General features: G+C 41.8%; 1 protein-coding gene across 3 annotated transcripts in view; it reads left to right on the top strand.

Annotated features, from left to right (window-relative positions):
- LOC136636371 (phosphatidylinositol 3,4,5-trisphosphate 3-phosphatase TPTE2-like) overlaps nt 1-21,542 on the top strand; it is a 34,468-nt gene that overhangs the window by 10,219 nt on the left and 2,707 nt on the right. For all 3 annotated transcript variants that reach the window (XM_066611402.1, XM_066611410.1, XM_066611419.1), the window contains 12 exons: nt 1,110-1,209; nt 4,554-4,617; nt 7,010-7,074; nt 11,468-11,528; nt 14,370-14,451; nt 14,837-14,925; nt 16,757-16,818; nt 17,860-17,940; nt 18,340-18,445; nt 18,650-18,747; nt 20,379-20,471; nt 21,125-21,195. In XM_066611402.1, coding sequence (XP_066467499.1) covers nt 1,110-1,209; nt 4,554-4,617; nt 7,010-7,074; nt 11,468-11,528; nt 14,370-14,451; nt 14,837-14,925; nt 16,757-16,818; nt 17,860-17,940; nt 18,340-18,445; nt 18,650-18,747; nt 20,379-20,471; nt 21,125-21,195 — 972 coding nt within the window. The remainder of the gene's footprint in view (nt 1-1,109; nt 1,210-4,553; nt 4,618-7,009; nt 7,075-11,467; nt 11,529-14,369; nt 14,452-14,836; nt 14,926-16,756; nt 16,819-17,859; nt 17,941-18,339; nt 18,446-18,649; nt 18,748-20,378; nt 20,472-21,124; nt 21,196-21,542) is intronic.

Below are 21,542 nucleotides of genomic sequence, written 5' to 3'. Positions count from 1 at the left end.
GCAGCATCTTCCCCACTCCTTTTGTCAACAACTGTCTAGTTTTCTTCTTAAATGGAGTGGTGGGGAGGGCATACATAGTGCAGAGAAGTAAGTAAAAATTCATGATGAATGGGGTAATGCTTTGTCCTCAGACAGGTACCCTAGGACTATTTCAGAGGTTTTCTGCAGGTTTTCTCCAGCTCTCTAACTCTGTCTAATTCTTACTTCTATTGTTCATTTTTAAAAACTATAAACACTCAAATAGTTTTATATTTGAAAATATAACCTTTCTTTCTGTTGATGGGGTACCAAGGTAATAGTCATGACATGAAATGAATAATAATAGTGTATATATGCACTAACTGTGTACGTTAGTATATTTATAACTTCATTCATTCATATATATTTTACCAATAAATATGCTTCTCTTGAGGGAGGCTGCAGGCCAGCATTAGCCAAATCATGGCTGCAGCCAGGGTCGCCACCACCAACTTGGGATGGCATCTTGGACACCCCCCTGCAGCCTGGTACCTGGGGCCACTGCCCCCCAGTCACCGTCTTTGTACACCACTGCTTTCTGTCATAGCATTGTTGCTACCATACAATTCTCTGCTGTTCTTGGGCTGTCTTAGCCTTCATGCTCTTTGCCTGTACTCTGTATCATCTTAAAAAGACTGATTGGCTATGGCAGCAAGCATATGAGATTTAGTGTTGGGAATGGCCTGCTTTATACCTACAACGTCCCTGACACAAGAGCCATATTGTTAAGAAAATTTTATCTTGGGGAGAACCATAATTTCAAGATTTCTGAGCATTGACATACATCCTTGACTTAAGCTACAGAACTATAATCTCTTAATGTGTTCTCCTCACTCACCTCTGAAATCTTCACAGCTGGTGTATGTGAATGGTACACTTATAGTATGTATGAAAAACCCTCATGTATAGATACTCTCTTTAGCCATGATAAAATCAGTGGAATAAAAATTAGGGTGCTGGTCATTCTGTTCTAAACCCTCTGGTTTACTGATGTCACTTTCTTGGAATGCCTGTTTTTCCTGAATGTAGTAATTAACTGCTTGCTGCTTTATGCTAATGCTTGATATAACCTTTTCCCCATCCTCGCTCAGAGTGTTTATCATCTTTCGAGTCCTGAGGATTGTGTTTCTAATAAGGGTATTCCGACTTGCTTCTGAGAAGCGACGACTGGAAAAAGTCACCCGGAGGATGGTAAGCTACTTTCAGAATGCTTCAGGTTTCTTCTTAACTGCAGCAAATATGTTTGCAAACCTAGGGCAAATATGGATAGCTATAAAATACATTCAAATGTAGATTTAGTTATTGGGTTTCAGTGCCTCACTAAATGGCTGCACTGATGAGGAACCAAGTATTTCTTCAATAAGTGGTGTCAGTGGGATAAATTATGTACAACTTGACCTGTAACTTTGGCAGAATTGTGATTTCAGGAAATCCTACTCTGTCAGGAGATGGGTTAAATAGGAGAACAAGGTTTGGTGCTCCTGTGTGTGTGAAAGCTTACAGTTCCAGCCCATCCATTTGGCCTACTGTGCTAGTTTCCTCGGGTAGCAGATTGTAGCAGTCTGTCCAGTCTGCTTGTCTCAAGTGTGCTTGCCTTTCTTGGAGCTCAAGCTCACCACTCTCTTCCATGCTTCCTCTTCTGTTCCACCCCTCTCTTCCTTTTCCAGTCCAGAGAATGGAAGGAGCAGAGGCTGCACAACATCTGTAAAGGGGTGAGAGAAGCATTTGGTACACCATCTCAGATGGCTAGAGGTCTTAGTCTAGCCCTGGAGTCTTAATCAGATATCGGATCTCCTAGTTGTACTGTAAAACAGAATGCCTGTGTTGAAAACCCTTGTTTATACATGCTCTGAAACACAAGCCTTAAGTTCTTTTATGCATACACAACTCTAGGGTAAGCTGCTGTTTTATTCAGCAACTGGTTTTCTCTACCCTGAACTAATTGGCTGTAACCAACTTAAAAGTTGCGTTGTATGGTGAACACTGGAGAGTGCTGAAACATTTCTAGCAATACACTGACATTGGGAATGTGTATAGGCAATCAAAACTAGCCATATGTATGCAAAGCAGGACAGCACTGAGAACTGTGTGGGTGCTCGAACCCAGCCTCTTTCACAGAAAAGACGTTTGAGCGCTTGGAAGTCCCTTGTGTTGAGACTTTCTACTTTGGCTACTGTAAGAAGTATTGCACTTGAAGATCTGATTCTTGATTGTGTTAGAATCCTCATAAGTTGAAATGCTCAGATCATGTTCTTTAGGCAATGCTTTTCTTCTGCCTAGCTAACATAGGATTCAAAATCCAAGTTGGCATTTCTGCACCCAGCTGAGCCCATCAATTTAATGTTGCATCTGACCACTGTTAATAATGAAAGGATGTATTAACATTACTGGCATGAGCCTTAGGCTCCTGCATGCTCCTCTTCATATATGAGAAGGGGAAACTTGCTACTTCCATTAACTGTTTAAAACCAGCCAGAATTCCTTTTTGCATGTCTCTGGAAGCAGAGTCCCAGTTCGTGAATAAGTCAAGGTATCAAACCAGGATTGCATCCCCATTTGAGATCGTGTCTTGTTTGTAAACCTTAGTTAGAACACACATTTTACTGGCATTTATGCACCGCAGACACCCGCCCATAAGTTGACCCCACAGATAAGTCAAGGGCAGGTTTTGAGCCAACAATCATGGAATTTTCTATGACCCTCAGATAAGTCTGGGGTTAAACTTAGGGGGGTGTCTGACTATAGTTTTGTCTGATTTTACCTGAGGCCAGATCCTGAAAAATAACCCACCACTAATTGTTACCTAAGAACTGTAGTCTCTAATTTATTAAAAACATAGTAAAAGATCATAAGATACATTTTTATTCTTTTTAAATTCTGGTCTTCACCACCTTTTGTAAACACTGTCGGAGTAAATGCACTGTAAACTACATACCAGAAAAACAGTGGTTCCCAACCTGGTATTCATGTACTCCCAAGGACACTCAACAGGACCTTTTGGGGTACTTTTTCAAGAATGGAATAATGGCAGAAAAAGGCAGGTCATGCTCCAGAATGCCTTGCAAGGACCAGCAAGGCAGAAAGAGAGGTAGCTAGTTGGCTGTGAAAGCCCCACCAATAGCTAGTTTTTGGTCATCAATTCATGTATGAACCAGTGATTGAAAACCAGCACAGTAAAAAAACTGAAACATAATATGGAAAGTGATTATTCGCCCAGAATTTCTCAGCACACTTCTGGTGCAAAACAGTGCAAAAGCAGAGTCTTCTGTTCTTCAAACAGATAAAAAGAAAAAACACTGTGATAAATACATGGCCTGGGCTTTCATATAGAGGAGATGAGGGCTTTTATTATTAATTGCAAACATTTTGCTAATATGAAGGGTACAATTTATGGAAATGAGCTGCCAAGGGATATGTAAGTGAAAAAGGTTGGGAACCACTGCAGGAGATCCATGAATCACATCCACCTTTAGGGTGTCTAGTGTGTTAAGCCAGAAGCTCTAAATACAACATACAACCCATAACACATAACTGAGAGTGTGCAATTCAATTCACAGCAGAGAGATGCTGCTGCATATATTTGCAACCCTTTTTACTCAGAAGTAGACCTACTGCTTTCCATGGGTGATATTCTTACATAATGGTATATTGAGTTGTAGCCTGGGACTTTGCTTCATATGGAAAGGAAGATCCCATCCTGGTATTGAAAAAAAACAGATCTCTGCTAAATGCAAAACAGAACCAGGCTGCAAAAAGCATTTGCAAAATGGAACAGAGGAGAAGAAAAGGTAAACTTTGGCTGGAATTTCCCAGGAAAGTTACTGTAGAAACAAATGAGACTGCTTGAGCAAGAAAGGAAACTTTTCAGAGTTGAAAGGCTCTGCCCTCTAATTGACCCAGAGATAAGGCAAGTGATAATTGGAGCTTGATTACTTGGCAAAAATTTATGTACTATAGGTGAGTATCTGGTATATTTTGCTTGTACAATTTTGTCGCTGTCATGCGTAATCATCTTGAGGTTGCTGTAAGACCTCTTGCATCAACATAGGCTTTCATCTCAACTACAGTTACACTGCTTTTGTGTTCTAACCCCACGGCTGGCTAGACTTCTAAAGATGTAATGATCTGGAAGAGTTGCAGCCAAATAGCCTAGAATGGAACTTCAAACCTGTCTATGCCCCCCGATGACTTCTGTGACCTGTCTTCAGACCATGTATCTCATCTTACTCATTACCATCCCTAAAATGTCCTTGATACAGCAAACTAGTGAGTGATACAAAACTTCAGCACAACTTTAAATACAGAATTTAGATGATATTGGTGCAGTATGCACCATGTCTATTTCTATTCCATATAGCAAAACTGGTAAGAACAGCCTTGGAAATGGTGCCCGGGAAGTGCAGCTGGAATGAAACTAAAGTGTGATCTATTAATAATGAACCTGGCCATGATTTATTTCCCAGATTCACGGTTGGTTGACTTGTTTGCTTTCTAACTCTCTCTCTCTCTCTCTCTCTCTCTCTCTCTGTTGGCAGGTCTCAGAAAATAAAAGGCGTTACACAAGAGATGGCTTTGATTTGGACCTCACATACATTACTGGTTTGTACAACCTGATTGGGGGAAGAAACTGGCTATTAACTTGTGAAGTGGGAGCCAACTGAAATTTAGGCATCCTATAACTCTAAAAGTGAGTGAGCTTGTGAATTAGTTGGTATGCAGAGGAATCTCCTTTGCTTCATCTCCTTTGCTTCAATCTCCTGGCCTTAAGGTCCACCTACAGCTGCTCACTGGGGAGGTATACTAGCACATACCTTAACATAGTTCTCTGTTGGAGGTAGGAGAGTGAGAGAATGCAAATGCACATCTTGCCAATGGTCTTGGAGAGTTAAAGTCTAACCAATACAACAGGATTGCCAAAGTTCTAAAGGCATGTAACAAAATATTCAAATAGAGAGGCGGTACCCCTGATGCTGCCGTTACTCTCTTCCTTTTCTCAGGAGTTGAATCTGTAAGCCGAACAAACTTTGATCTTGCATTTAGGTTTGTGCTCAACAGCTGTTCTATGTCACGGATTTCTTTCTAGCAGGATGCTCTTCATTTCAACATAGTAATTCATTAAATAACAGTGAGCTTAAGGACTTCTTGTCTGTTCCAACCATTACTCAAAGATTTGAGCACCTTGCTGTGCAGAGCCTCTCATGCTCTTAGAATCTGACTAATGATAATCCCTACTGTGCACAGTTACATCCAAATATGTCATCTGTTATGTGGGGACAATATAGAGTGGTGCAGCTGATGCTAGATTAGGGCTCTTTGACATCCCTGAAAAGCCCTTGGAACAACTGAGATGGTACTTGGAGTGTTTTTTTTTAACTAGATGAAGTGAAGATTTCATATTAAACTTAGAAGACAATGTGGTATGCCTTGGCTCCTTTTATTTGGCTGAGTCAAGCACTCTTTGCAACAAGGGAATGGGATGGCACAGTTTAGATGTGTCAAGATGCCCATAGTTCAGTGTATTCAATACAGTCTTTCCTTTAATATGCTATTGAAATTTGTGTTATTGCTCTTTGCAGAGGTCAAGATGTGCATTTAGTTAGATACGTCTGACAGCCTGTTGCCCTGTCTATAGCTCATAAAATTTGAGTCCTATTGCTTAGTACATGCTAACATAAAACTGCCTGCTTAATGTTCACCTTGTGTTCTTTTTTGAGCCACTCATTCATCTAGGCCAGGGGTGCCCAAACCCCGGCCTGGGGGCCACTTGCGGCCCTCGAGGTCTCTCAATGCGGCCCTCAGGGAGCCCCCAGTCTCCAATGAGCCTCTGGCCCTCCAGAGATTTGTTGAAGCCCGCACTGGCCCAATGCAACTTCTCTCAGCGTGAGGGCGACTGTTTGACCTTTCGTGTGAGCTGTGGGATGAGAGCTCCCTCCACTGCTTGCTGTTTCACATCTGTGATGCAGTAGTGACAGCAAAGGAAAGGCCAACTTTGCTTTGTGCAAGGCCTTTTATAGGCATTGAGCTATTGCAAGACCTTCATTCATTCTTATAAGTTCATCTTTAATATATTCATTTATGTAAACTTATGTAAATTTATTCAAATTTTCAATGTAAATTAATTCTTTTTTTCCCCCGGCCCCCGACACAGTGTCAGAGAGCTGCTGTGGCCCTCCTGCCAAAAACTTTGGACACCCCTGATCTAGGCTTTAAAGTGCACTATTCCACTTGCATGCATAAACTACTGAGCACAATACTCTAAGAAGTCATATTTGTGTGTTGACAGATGTACAAATGGCCAGTTGCAAAAAGTTCTTATATAGTAGGATAAGATGTAGCATTATGGTGGAATGAGAGATGGGATGAAGTTCACTGTAATGTTTAGAAGTTAGCATCTTGCTTTCTTGTCTTTCCCTGAATTCATGAAGCATCTTTGCACTTGCCACACAATGCTTTTCTTAAACATTTACATTTGTGCCTTTTCCTCTTAAGAGTTAAACACAACTTAAGATTTGTGCACTCAGGGCAATAGATAACTCAAGGTGATTGCATTTTCTCCTTGTAACAGCAATAATAAATACATTAGACTGAGATGATTTGCTGAAGTGGAGCTACCTGTTGAACATCATGGCTGAAAGGAGTTTTGAACTCAAGTTTTTCAAGTCTGTAGAAAGTATGCTATAGCAATCTAGCTGTTTGCAATCCATGCCACAACTTTAAAAACTTTGACAAGTTGTAGCATACCTTCTCTGAATCAAGTCCCACTGTATTCAGTAGAGCTTTCTCCCAGGAAAGCATGCATAGAATTACCACCTTAGTGCTCTAAAGTTTGGAGAAATCTGTAACAAAACTGGGAATCCATAATGATGTGTACTGTATTGTGCAAAAAAGGCTGAAAAAGACTCTTCAGTCACAGAAGAAGCCTCAGCTGCTTATATCTCTTGACTAAACACAATATTCTGTTTCCTATTGCTTTCTGTTTCCTTACTTTCAGCTCGGGTTATAGCAATGTCATTTCCATCTTCTGGGCAGCAGTCCTTCTACAGGAATCCAATAAAGGTAACCAAAATACTGTCAGACTGTGCATATGGCCCTATTGTGAATTTTCCTAAACCTAGAACAACTTGCAACACGGTGATTGCACTCTTACCTAGTAAAGTGCTAACAGTTTCTGCTACAAGAAAGAGTTCTTTGTTTTGGAAAGTATCTTGTATTTTGCTGAGATTATGTATTGTAGGATAAAGGTTTCTAGAAGCGGCACTGATTCAGGTGTTGTATGATTCCCCACCCCCCTGTCCCTAGTTAGGAGTCTTCATTGCTTAAGTATAGTGAATGCTCTGTCTTCTGCTATGTTTTGGGTTGTTAATAACCTGTTCAATGAATACTGACCAACTAAAGCTTTCATAGGATTAAATCTATATCCAGCCCCAAATGAACTGGGGCCAAGAGTAAAAAGTACATACTTGCAGGCCATGGGTACTTGCTACCGTCACTTCATGCCACGTTTGAAAAATGAACTTACAAGATTTCTTTCCTTGTGGCTTGCACACAAAAGTAATGGCTCAATTCAGATGATGTGTGCATTTTGTTGGCTCATGAACATGAGCCTAAGGAATTTCAAGCCTGCTTGTTTTGTCCTCCTCTTGCTTGCTGAATAGCAAGGAAGGAATCATTGTTCATTAAACTGTAGCTCCCAAGTTAACAGTACAGTGTATTTATATATTGCTTTTCCAACAAAAAAGTTCACACAACATTTGGAGCTGTGACTTTACAAGCATTCATCCCTTACAGCTCTGCGCTAGGGTGAGGTGGGAGAAGGCTTAAAGACTTTTGGGCTCAGGCTTGTTGTCTTTTAGGCTTGAGTTTATACATAATGGAGCTGGGCTTCCATATCAGATTCAGGAACCTTTTATTGGCATAAAATAAAACATAGAACAATACACTTAAACCATACCTAAAACAGCCCCCATAAATCAAGCCAATGCATTGCCCTTACTCACGTATACCGCGCCTCCTCAAAATTAAAGAAATTTCTCCACCTGGCATGTACATTTCTCATCCTTTCCTAATAGCAAATGATGTAGCACAAGATCCTCCGACCCAAGTATGGAGGACAAAAGCAGTGTGAGAAATTGCAAACGCAGATCGTCAAACCATTTACAAGTTAGGAGCGTATGTGGAAGAGATTCAATGTCCAGAGAGTTGCAACTACACACCCTTGCTTGCACACTCAGGCCATTGTATTTCCCCGGAGTAAAATTAAATGACGTAACATTGCAACGCACCAGGGAGAAGGCTCTCCGTTCCTGTGAGTTGAATAGGAAGTATAAGTAAGCGGGCCGTTTATCCAAGATTTGAAAAAGCAAAAACTGGAGGGGTGAACAGGTCGTGGATGCGGCTGCAAACAGATCTTGCCGCTCTATATCCTCCAATCGGGTTTTCAAAGTTTTAAATGCCAGCTCTGGAGAGAGGGCTCCTAACAGATCAGCTGAGAGACCTATGGCTTAAACCTTTTTGAGAAACAATGACAGGCCCGGGGAGAATGTTGGGTCAGTTAGTAAGCCTCTCAGCAGAATATCTTGCTCAGATGCATAGCAAACCCTTAACCAGAAATTGCAGAAACTAACCCAGGCCATGGTTTCTAGTTTGTGTTGGCCTGCTTCCAAACATAATACTGTGTATGGAACACAGCGTGGTAGAGCTGGTATTTTATATAAAAACCATAACTGTATCCTCTCAATGCTGGCACCAAATGCAGACATCCAAATAAGTATACCGTATAAAATTTGGGCCTTAACCTTAGCATTAAAGATTTGCAGGGCAGAAGGAATATAAGAATTGCCCCATGCATAGAAAAAGCGTACAGTGGCCTGCATAGACAATTTTGCAACCTGAAGCTTCACCTGCCGGTGCAGACTCCAAAAGTCTGTAACAAAAGAGAATACCCAAATACTTGAAATCCTTGACTTGCCTGATCACTTTGCCATTCAAAGTCCAGAGTTTGGGTTTCTATGATCTACCAAATACCATAATTTTGGACTTTTCACAATTTAAAGAGAGCTTGTTCTATTCAAAATAGGTGAAACTAGATTGAACCAGGTGCTTTAAACCCATTTTGTTTCGGGAGAGCAGAACCATATCATCTGCATAGTGCGGTACAGGGACTTTTATGGAGCCAAGTTTAGGGCAGTGAGTGTCAACCTTGTGCAAGTGGGTAGCGAAATCATTAACGTACAAATTAAACAGGGTGGGGGCAAGCACACAACCCTGCTTTATGCCCTTGTTCAGGGGGACCTCCCCAAACAAATCGCCTCGCGAGGACAACTTGATATGACCACAGGTGCCAGAGTGAAGTCTCCGTATCAACAAAATCAGTCTTCTGTGGCTTCCATATCTTGCATTTCAGAGATAATCGCTATGGATTAGCAATCATGAATTACTAAAAGCTACTGGTGCTTGATGAAAATTGATGTCAAGATTCTCATTCCCTGTGCTCTGGCCGTGGGTTGGGGAGGGAAACTCTGTTCTGCCCCAGTGAGTCTCCAGCAGCTCCTGGCATCAGGGAGGCCTTAGAACAGTGATGGTGAACCTTTTAGAGACCGAGTGCCCAAACTGCAACCCAAAACCCACTTATTTATCACAAAGTGCCAGCACAGCAATTTAACCTGAATACTGAGGTTTTAGTTTAGAAAAAACAACTCATATATTAACATCTTTTACCTACTATTACTTGTAACCCGTAATGAACTTTTCCTCTAGAAATTTGTCCAATCCCTTCTTAAAGGCATCTAGGCAAGTTGCCATCACTGCTTCCTGTGGCAGAGTGTTCCACAGACTAATTACATGCTGGGTAAGGAAATATTGGCAGGGAAGGGGTGGCTGCAAGACCTTACCCCTGCTCATTTTCTCAAACAAGAAAAAAAATTTTTTTAAGCCCCACCCACAGAAGTGGGCTCTAAGGCTGCAATCCCAGCCACTCTTTCCTAGGAGTAAGCCTCATTGACTCTAATGGGGCTTACTTCTGAGTAGGCATGCACAGGAGCAGGTTCCAAGGCTGCAATCCCAGCCACTCTTTCCTGGGAGTAAGTCTCATAAACTCTAATGGGGCTGGTTGGATGGCTACATCATGCTGTATTTCATGCTCACAGCTATGTGAAATTGTGCATGCACTTCTTTTCCAATAGGATTGGAGAAGCAATTCTGTGGTTTACCTTTAAGATAATATAAAAATTAGTTTTGTGTGACATTCTTACAGATAAGCCTCCAGTGGGCAATAAGGCAGGGCCAGCAGCACGTGCAGGGCTGGCGCCACAAAGCCCAAGCTGTGGCCATGCTGTGAGCTATGCTCCCCTCCAGCCTAGCTCCTCTCCAACCCCACCACGGGAATGTCCACGCTGCACCCTCAGGCTGCAATCCTTCCCTCACATTCTTGGGAGTAGCCCCACTGACTACAATGGACTTACTTCTGAGTAGACATGCATAGGAGTGAGCTCTCAGGCTGCAATCCAAGCCACACTTTCCTGCTCACCCCCAGCTGCGCCTGTGCTTAGGAGGAAAAGCCTCTCCTGGCTCTGAGTGGGCAGTTGGAAAGGTGGGCTACAAAGGTTCAAATGGCTGAGGAGGAGGGCAGCTTAGGATTGGCTGGTCTTCAGCCAGTGAAGGGCCCTGAGCCCTAACAGAAAAAGCCAGGAGTCTGCTGGATGCTGATTGGCTGAGCCTGCTGGAGAGTTGGGGAAGGGAAAAACAGGGAGGGAAACAAACTTGGGGCAGGTGGGGGCAACGGAGTGAAGAGAGAGGAGGCAAAAGCTTTAGTGCCCCTCTCCAGGCTGCCTGGCTCAGCGCGTGTGCCCACAGAAATGGCTCAGAGTGCCCTCCCTGGCACTGGTGCCATAGGTTCGCCAACACTGCCTTAGAAGGTCACTTTCGTGACATTTTAAGGAGTTTGGAGGGCCAGGGAAGCCCTTCCTGGCTCAGTCTGTTCCTAATCTTCACTAATCACCTGCTTAAGCACCCCCTAATTAACAGTACTAGAATCTAAATATGCCCATAAACTCTCTACAGAGGGTCTTAGATTCCAAATGTGTCTAGCCTTGGTGTCTTCCTGCTGCTATTGGGTAGAAATAGCATTCCAGGAGGTGGTAGTCAACAACTTCCTCTATCCAGGACAGAGCCTCAGACTCTTGCATGTAGAACTGAGCTCTGAGCACTCGATCTCTTCTCCACCCCCACACCCTTATTTTATGTTTACAATATCGCTTAAGTTCATTTGACTTATTAATTCTCCAAACCATTGTGAATCCCTAGAAGGACAAGACTATTTAACATGTAGGAAATGTACTGTTGGCGGCTCAAAATCCATGGATGTTCTACCCACAGTATAGATATGGGGTGGGAGGAGGAAGTTTCTTTCTAGTATTTCAGACTCTCTGACTACCCCCTTGTGTGTTGATAGGAAGTTGTAAAGTTCTTGGATAGAAAACATGAAGGGCACTACAAAGTCTACAACCTTTGCAGTGAGTATCTTTTTGTCTTTATCACCTTAAGGCTGCAATTGTAAACACATGTTCAGTGAGGCTTTCTCCCCAGTACACTTCTTCCAAGCAAATATGCATAGGATTACACTGGAAATATAACTTCAGAACTCTTGCTTCATGAACTAGAATGTACCTTGTCAGTGGTGGCTCCAACTTTTGAGAGACCCTGGGGCAACAACTTTGCAAGACTCCCATTGCTGCACTCCCCTATTCTTTGGAAAGCACATATACATGTCAGCTACCCACCCATTATGGTGACATTGAACTTTACACAGATGGAAACACACTCTTCATGCTGCCATCTACAGCAGTGGCAGTGAAGGAGGGCATTTGTCTGTCACTCCCTGGTTCCTGATTAGCTGTTTGGGCTGGTCATTAGCTTTTTCAGTGCTGCCCAGCTGGAAAGCTAACTGGAAGGGATTGATTCTCCTTCATTGTGACTATGGTTATGAGTGGTGGTGTCAAAAATGGCTCTTATTCATTGCTACGTCCTCTTTGTAAGCCTTTGGGACTTGAATGGCTCATTGGGATCAATGAAGAGCAGATGGATAAATGGAACCTAGCTTACCTCGCAATGATGAGGAGCAGCAGACCTCTGCTGTTAAGGAGTTGGTTAGATGAGTGTGGGTGCCTATATGGGCATGGGTCTCCAGAATATGGTCCACCTCAGTTTCTAATTTGGCATATTCAGTTAACTTGCATTGGCCAAGTAAAAATGCACACTGGCTGTGTGCTCAGCTCTTTTGTTAATGAAAATTGGGCTATATTCAATACTTCATTTGTTTGATTCTTTCATGCCAAACTTTGCTCTGGAATTACAAAGGCATTTGGGAGTCTCAGTATCTGGATCCAGCTGGATTCTTGCTTTCCCAGAGGTGATAGGAATGATCTTGGGTGCCCTGTTGGGCTCCTAGGAGAATCCCATTGGCTGCTACAGGAGTTATGCAACCTCAAGTTAACTTTATGCAAGTTGCACATAAACAGAGAATCAAGAGTCGCTGCACAACTCTAGTTTGTTCTAAGTCAGGGGTGCCCAAACCCCAGCCCTGGGACCACTTGCGGCCCTTGAGGACTCCCAATCTGGCCCTCAGGAAACCCCCAGTCTTCAATGAGCCTTTGGCCCTCTGGAGACTTGCTGTAGCCTGCGCTGGTCTGTTGCAACCGCTCTCAGCGTGACGGCCAACTGTTCGACCTCTCACGTAAGCTGTGGAACGAGGGCTCCCTCCACTGCTTGCTGATTCATATCTGTGATGCAGCAGCAGCAGCAAAGGAAAGGCTGGCCATGCTTTGTACAAGGTCTTTTCTAGGCCTTGAGCTATTGCAAGACCTTAATTCATTTATATAAGGTCCGTCTCTAATATATTCATTTATGTAAATTTATTCAAATTTGAAATGTAAATTCTTTTTTTCCCTGGCCCTCAACACAGTGTCAGAGAGATGATGTGGCCCTCCTGCCAAAATGTTTGGACACCCCTGTTCTAAATTAAGAAAAGGTACAACTTCAGCTTTGTCTGATGCCACCATGATTCCTGTAGCAGCCAATTAAGGTGCTTTCTTTCGTGATTTTTATGAATGATGTCCATGGGTCTCTGGCCAGGTAGACCCACCCTCTTGATCCAGGTCTCCTTGGTAATAATAATATACAGTATTTATATACCGCCTTTCTTGGTCTTTATTCAAGACTTTATTCAAGGCGGTTTACACAGGCAGGCTTATTAAATCCACGCAGGGATTTTTACAAATTGAAAGAAGGTTCTCTCTTTCAAGAGAGAACCTTGGTATGGCCACCAAGTCATATACAGGTCCAGCCTATTTATACACAAATTTTTTATACACAGATTTGACTCAACACAAATGGCCACTGCAAATGAGAAGGAATGTGCTGATCCTTGGAGAAGGGGAAAATGCAACCCTTTAAAATCAGTTTAAAAAACTGAACTGTCCTTTAACAATAGCCTCCTTAATGAGAGGGGGGGCAGCTGGCTGACAATCCATCAATCCTCCTCTCTCCAGTGGACCCCTCCCTTCCCCTGAGCACGTGAAAGAAAGGTGATCACTTTGCATTGGTGAAGGGAGGGGCTGAGCGAAGTGCTTCTGTAAGCTCTTGGAGGACGACTGATTGATGGATTTTCTTCTTAATGACTCCTATCTTACATCACAAAGGTCAGCAAGGCTGTTTTTAAATTACTGGAGCAAAGAAACTTTGTTTTTTTAAATTGATTTGCTATAGTACTTTTTTGCCATCCCCTCCACCTGAGTGCTTGGAATGGAACACTCATAATAATTAGCGAATAATTAGTCTCAACCTGTAATCTTTTTGGGTGAAGTCGATTTACAGTATGAGTGGTTGAATATTGCTGTAACATCAACAAACATTAGGACTGAGGTAGAGTGGTAAGGCACTCCGATTCTACTGCTTCTGCTCCTCACTATATTTGACACTTCCTCAGTGGTGGCTCAGCTTATAATGTGGCTTTGTTACCCTGGAAGATCTGTTCCATGTGGGTGGGGGATGATAAAGCTAAAAGCCATTGATAACCTCTGTCAACTGTCATAACTGAGAAATTGAGATGGAAAACAAAAAAAATTGAGGTTTGTATTGGTGAACATAGCTGCCTAACCTTTTGCTGCAACACAGGACTGCAACCTCCAAGATCCATTCACCATGGCAGGGGTAAAGGTGACTGTTTTTCTAGATCACATTGCCTTGTGTAGGGTTGAGAAGAATAGCCGGTTAAGATGTGCTGGCATACTATAGGCACTCACTTCTGCCATGGGAATTTTGAGGTTCACAATAATTCATTTTCTTTTCCCTTCCAGGTGAAAAGGGATATGACCCAGCAATTTTCCATTACAAAGTGGAGCGGATATTTATTGATGACCACAATGTTCCTACCCTAGCGTAAGTAACTTGTCAAGATAGTGTAATCTGTGCGCATGCATGCGCTGCAAAAGCATAACCCTGTTTGCATTTCTAGTCTCAAATTGTCTGAATTTTGTAAGTATCTCTAGCATGTGAGAAATGGGGCTTCCAAATACAATTAAATAGTATGGTGTCTTTGTCTTGTAAATGATACTGAAATGGGCAATTCCTGAGCTTGATGAAACCCACAATTGCTGCTGCTGATAAATGAGAGAGATCATATTTTTTGTTTACTAAAAAACAGCTCAGGAAAATCAAGTTAGGCATATGGTTAAAGCCTCCGTGGGGGGAATAGTTTGCTTGTATGCCAATAAAGATTTGTTTGATTTGATCAAATTAGGATAGTCTCGCTTTTTCCCTTAAGGGACATGCTCAAGTTCACAACTAATGTACGGAAATGGATGGAAGAAGACAGCAAAAACATCATAGCAATACACTGCAAAGGAGGAAAGGGTAAGCAAGTGTCTCCTTATGGTGAATGGCTTCAAATCTCCCTTGTTCCATTTTAACCGAAGAACTTATTTGTTCTTCAGCTTCTGATTCATTTTGGCGAAAGCATCTAGCATTCCAATATAAAAGTATTCCTATTTTCCTGAAGGAGGTAGTGGGAACACAATGCAAAATACAGGGAATTGTTGGAACGTGTGGCAAGTAATCAGTATTCCTGCATGCACGCAATGGTAAATTTTAAAGTACAGGTACTTGATGCTCCCCTTAACTAATTCAGCAACAAAATTAACTTCAAATTTCTTCATTGGTGTGTTCTGCTACTTATCCATACTTGAAACTGCTTATACTTCATATAAGATCTAGTTCACTTCATTGTAAACTCCTGTAGTTGCAATTGTTTCAAAATAATTGTGTAAAAATTGAAAAATGTCCAAAGTAAATATAAAATATATTAGTGTTAGCCTCTGTGCTTACTCAGAAGTCAGTTTCACTGTGCTCAGTAGGGCTTATTCCTAGGTAAACTTGCATAGGATTGTGACCTTAATATAACATGAGCTACATTCTGTCTCTTGGGCAGCGGTTGGAAAAGACAAAGACCTAGCTAGAGAAATTTGCTGGGTGACATGTGTTAGTATTTGTGTCCTTCTGAGACTGATGCTCCACTCTCCCTGGACCATTCCTACATACACCAATAACTAAACAGTATATTTGTACGTTTAGGGCTGATCCTTAGTAATCTGGATTAAGAAAATAAGACGGGTTAAATTTTCTTGCTTGTAAGTCATATTGGCTTTACTGGAAAGCAATTAGATGGAGGATTTCAAACCTTCAGTGTTTTATGGCTTGGATCAAAGGATATACCCCGTGGAATTGGATGTCACTGGGCATGCCCAAGCACATCATTGGATCCAACTTTAAATGTGGAAGACATTTTAATATTAATATATTGGATTTTCTAAACTGTTCTTTACCAGAAGATGAAGGCAGGTAACAACCTATTTCTAAATCTGTGACAGAAAATGCTTTTACTGTAGTTGAACTTTCTGTTCATCTAGCCATAACAGCTTGTCTTCATAAACAATACATTCCAAAAGGTCAGTGTTTGCACTATTGACACAAGTCTGCTGCTGTGAGGAGGAGGAAAACTTCATTTTGGAGAAGCCATTGTGTTGCTATGTGGCTTTAGTGCTCAAAAATGCCAAGTGGAGGGGACTACAAAGAGGTCATTCTTGGCTGACTACAGCTAATTTCTGTAGGGTAGGGGAGATAATATGAAACAGCACCCTGAACTAATGGAGCACTGATGTAATGTCTTCTGGCTACTGACTAGTTGAGATGGTCTAAACTGACAAAAAAGTCAGTATAGCAAATTATTGCTATAGATCAGGCATTTTCAACCACAGTACTGTGACACACTGGTGTGCTGCGAATGGTCTGCAGGTGTTCTGCAAGAGTTTGGGGGAGGGTCATTTGTTAGTAGAGCCATTGGGGATGTGAGCTTCCCCCAATAGCAAGGTGTGCCTTGTCCATTGTCAAAAAACTGATGGTGTGCCTCGACAACTTTAGTACCTTGTCAGTGTGCCATGAGATGAAAAAGGTTGAAAATCACTGCTATAGATCAGTAGTTCTCAAACTCTTAGTACTGGGACCCACTTTTTAGAAGGAGAATCTGTCTGAACAAACCAGAAATGATGTCATGACCAGAAGTGATATCATCAAGCAGGAAAAAATTTTAACAATCCTAGGTTACAATCCTACCCAGGAGTAAATTTCATTTGCTGTCATTGTTAAAACCATATACATAGTAGTGGCTTTCTCTCTCTTTCTTATATAGGTAGGACTGGAACAATGATTTGTATCTGGCTTATTGACAGTGACCAGTCTGAGAGTGCAAAGGTACAAAAAGTTGTAGTGAACTTCCTGTTGATCTCTGAGAGAATGAGTTTCTCAAATATGGCACTTCTCCATACACGCTGCTGACAAATGCTTTCATATGGTAGTTCTCTGTTCTGCTTACTGTGGTTTAATCAGGTTGCAAGGGGAGCATTGCAGTTGTGCTCCCTGTGTATAGGAAGTAGGGAGGAATAGGGAGGCTCAATGGAAATGAGCATAAACAATATGCAAACTTATGCAGTCTCTCTGCTCATTATGATATTTGCTATGGCTCTTGGGTTTGTTTTTGTCCAGGTGCTTCAGAGAAGGGAATAAAACTGAGTGTGTGGGTGGAAACAAAGTTAAAAATTATGATGGAGAGAAACTGGAAATATTTGCAGGAAAAAGAATGTAAGAGTAGTATAATCAAGAAGTGGGGTTTCTGTGTTAGATGACACTATATCACAGAGGTTCTCAAACTTTGAGGGTTTACTCCCTCAGTAAGTTCTTGTGGGGGAGGGGCTAGGGCAGTGATGTGATCCCCAGGATCACGTTGCTAACGGGGGTGCTTATGACTTGCTTGTGCTTGTGAAGGCAGTGCTTGTGAAGGCAGGCTGCAGGAGGTGCGGGGAGCCCTGCACAACCCTCCGCAGCACTCCCTGAGGCTTGGAACTTTCCCTGAAAGTGGGCGCAAAGCACTTCTGTTTTGCAGGAGGCGCTTTGCGCCCACTTTCAGGAAAAGTTCCAAGCCTTGGGGAGCACTGTGGAAGGCTGCACCGGGCTCCCCGCACCTCCTGCAGCCTGCTGCAGCCCTGCCTTCACAAGCACAAGCACTCCCCTCGCGCCCCCCCCATGCAGAGTGATCCTGGGGATTGCTTCCCTGCCTCTCCCCTGCCCCTTAAAGGGACAGGGGAACCTTTACACGAACTGGTGGGTCGCAACCCACCAGTTTGAGAACCACAGCTGTATCATATTTACTGAATGGTATACCCAACAGTACTGGGTTTAAAATGCAAAATGGCAGAATATGGAAATGGCTGCAGTAACACAACTCTTCTATTTTAGGACAGCTTGGCTTACTTTGGTGAGAGGAGAACTGATAAAAGTACAAGCTCCAAATTTCAGGGTGTTGAAACTCCATCTCAGGTAGGAATCCACTCTGAAGCCCCACTTAACACTGCAACCAATATTTGTATCAAAGAATTGACACACTTGGTTGACTCTTACAATTTAGCTATATAATCAGATATTTTCTTGTGTCCCTTAAATCCTCTTGGATTTTTAAGAGTATACCAGAGTGACTTTAAACCAGTGAGCAGTCTAACACATTGTGGGTCAGAACACAGCCTGACCCAAAGTCTTGGCTTTGGGCATGTTTTGGGAAACTGAGTCTTGCAGAGATTTGGCCATAAGAGAAGAAAAACAGGCACTGGGGTAGAACGTAGATGGTCTGTTAGTAGGATTGGGCAGGAAGCTTTACTTATCAGAAACTATTGTAGCTTTCTCAGAAAATATTTCTCAAGGTGCATCTAAATTTAATTACAGAGTAGATATGTTGGGTATTATGAAATCTTGAAAACAAAGTATGACCGGAAACTCCCACCAGCAAGACCCCTTGGAATCCGAAGCATTAAGATTCATGCTATCCGTGGTAAGTACCAAGATTTGTAATGGTATTTCCTGTCCTGCTTTTTTCCCCTCTACAGTGATCTTGATTTACTTCTTGTGCCCAACTTAAAGGGCATGACTTGGGGAGTTTATGGTAAGAGATTTGAACTTGAATTCCAAGCCTTGATGACAGTAACTGCGTTGTTACTACTGTGTTTGTGTTATATCATGTGTTGTTTTTTTTAAGGAGTTGGAAAAGGCAGTGGAAGTGATTTGAAAATACAGATATTGGTGGAAAAGAAAGTTGTATTTCGCTGTGTTTGTGCAACCCAAGAAAACTGCAAGGTAAACTAAACTGTTTTAATTAATTCAAGGAGCTTGTTATGAAAACCTGGATTCTCACCCTAGCTCATCTTTATGAAATGCAGGATCATATTGTATGACAATTTATATGCAGAGATTCTCAATGTAGAAAAATGTATGTAAAATATAGCATGAATACTCTTCTTTTTTGTGTTCAAAGTTATGTACAAAGGGGGGAGCAAAGCATTCCCTCCTGGCCTTGACTCAACCCCCCCACATGTGGCAATAATATGACTGATATAAGGGAATATTACTTGGCAATAGGTGGTGCAGTGAACTCAATATAATGGCCTAATAAGGGGAGGTGGTGCCCATTAATGCCAAAAATCTTAATGCATTGTAGTCTGAGATGTGCAAAATATGACTAGTTTTTAATGAAGTAGAAAACATCAAATGTTTCTGAAGTCTGTTAAATTCACTGTATATCTGAGGGTCTTTCTGCTGTTTGCTTACTCAGTATGAGTCTTCACAGTTGGATATGACCAAAAGTGCATCTTCAAAGTCTGGAAAATGCAGTTCTTTCTTGCAGATTGTATATGCTGTTAGAGCTGTGTTGGACAGGTTGAATGGGTGTCGCGGGTACCTCCTGGGGATTCTTGTGTTGCTGTTAGTAGCAAGCTGTCCAACTACGTATTCCATCATTTCTGCACTGTTAAATGTATTCTTCACAAATGTCTAAAATACGTTCCAGTGGTCGTGTGCTTTGCTCCAATCTCTCATTTTTTTCTTTCCTATTTTTGGGTAAATCTGTCTTGGCTGCCTTTTGGGTCAAGAGGAGGAAATTGGCCACATAGCTCTCCTTCCTGCTTGTCCCCCTTCCTCCCTATGCAAAAAGGACAGAACAATATTTTCTAGGTTAGGGTTTATAGGAATATTTTGCACAGAAATGTGGTTGGGGAAAACCCTTTTCTTGAAAGGTCTCAAGTTTAAATAAAATGACTAGAGGAGGAGGCAGCCACTTTTCAAACTGAAATTGGCACATGTGTGGCATTCTCATCTTCTTTACAGGCATATTATAAGAACCCATACAGGCATTTTCACAAGTAGTGATTAAACCCATTTTTACCCTGCTCACAGGAGTACACATTTGGTCCCTGTTGTGTATATGCAACGCTGGGCAGAAATGGCTTAACAGAAGGAGCTGTTGATAGGCAGCTCACAACTCAACAAAGAGTTTAAGTATTATGTGGTGAAGGAAAGTTCATGTCCTATGAAATCTCTTTAAAGGGCAAAACCACATCTAGCTGCATTGAAACAATGGTTTCAATTACCTAGTTTTTTTTTTTACCTAATAATTACCTAGATCTCCAGTGGCAAGCTCTTGGCCCTGCATATTTTGAACTACTGTAATCTGTTACAGGGATAGCTTAATGCAACAATAATCCTATTTAATTCAGGGGTGTGCAGAACCTACTGGTTATTCACTAGGTGGGGGGAAAGAGTAGAACAGGATCCTTTATCTGCCAACATTCTGAGGGCCTCAGTGATTTCAATGCAGGGGGGACTAAGGCAAATTGACCTGTCCAGTTGAGTTGCTGACCTAGTGGGTTAGCGTCATGCCGTTTTGTGATGGTAGTTTTTGAACAGTGAGTGAGATGCTTGTTTTCTTTCAGTTGTTCTTTGATGGTGAGAGAGACTGTGTGGTAATTTGCTTGGAAGGCTCTCCTGTCGTTAGCAATGATGTGAAAGTCAGATTTGAATCGTCTGTAAGTAAAGACATTGTGGCTCTTTCCAGTTCCTTCCACACCATGTAACTGTGTTCATATATATAACATTCTACAGTGGTTATGCATCTGGAATGTGTTGGTCTTTGGCAGCAAAAACCAGAATGTTGTGGCACTTTTAAACTAGTCCATGAAAGCTGATATTGAATTTGATTTGTTGGTCTTTAAGGTGCTGCAAGACTCCTTACTTTAATAACGTTTACATGGTAATTTGTTCCAAACCAAAATACAAGGTTTGGTTGATTTAAATGTTCCTGTTGTCACTATACAACTGGTTAATTGTTTTGGAAACTTTGCCTTTTGACTCTATGTGACTTACATACCATAGATTGCATTGAGTCATCTTTAAAGATGGAGTTTCCCAGAGGAAACGTATGAGTGGAGGGAACACCTTGGAACTGAATAATGTATTGTGATGCTTGAACTAGTAAGGCGGATGGTGCTAACAGAAGACTTTCTTACTCTTAATTTGTGAAATTATGTTGCCACCTTTAATACTGTAACCCAAAACAAATTATAACCTGACTCTTGGTTTTCTAGTTTGAGTATCAGTTATCAGTAAGGGACCATCCTTTTGGTAGATATTGTTATGAGTCAAAAATGTAATACACTTAATTCTATTGTTTCAAATTCAGTATATTCCAGAAGGCTATGATGGATGTGCTTTCTACTTCTGGTTCAACACCAACTTTATAGAGGACAACAGGTATGTTATGTTACAGAAAAGGTATTCCTGGAGTAGAAAGCTCAAATATCGCTAATGGTTGGCCAAATTGAGAACTGTACCATGACAGACCTCATCTTTTATGAAAGACTAGCAAGAAGAAAGTGAAAGCTTCCGCTGGTTAGCTGGGGCTTGTCAAAAATGAAGTGCAGTTCTTATCTGTGTATGTGTGAGGTTGAGTCCTGAAAACAGGTTGTGAACAAAGACCTTCCCATTGGGGAGCTGGAGCAGGAGGTTGGGCACTAGTTGCTTATTACATTTCATCAGCTGCAAAAATGACTGTAGCTCATTCAGTGCTAGGAAAATGAATGATCCCAGCACTAAAGCAC

Source organism: Tiliqua scincoides, chromosome 1 (assembly GCF_035046505.1).
Source record: "Tiliqua scincoides isolate rTilSci1 chromosome 1, rTilSci1.hap2, whole genome shotgun sequence".
Classification (NCBI taxonomy): domain Eukaryota; kingdom Metazoa; phylum Chordata; class Lepidosauria; order Squamata; family Scincidae; genus Tiliqua; species Tiliqua scincoides.
The sequence above is the reverse complement of the archived record's forward strand: the minus strand, read 5'-3'. Positions and strand labels throughout refer to the sequence as shown.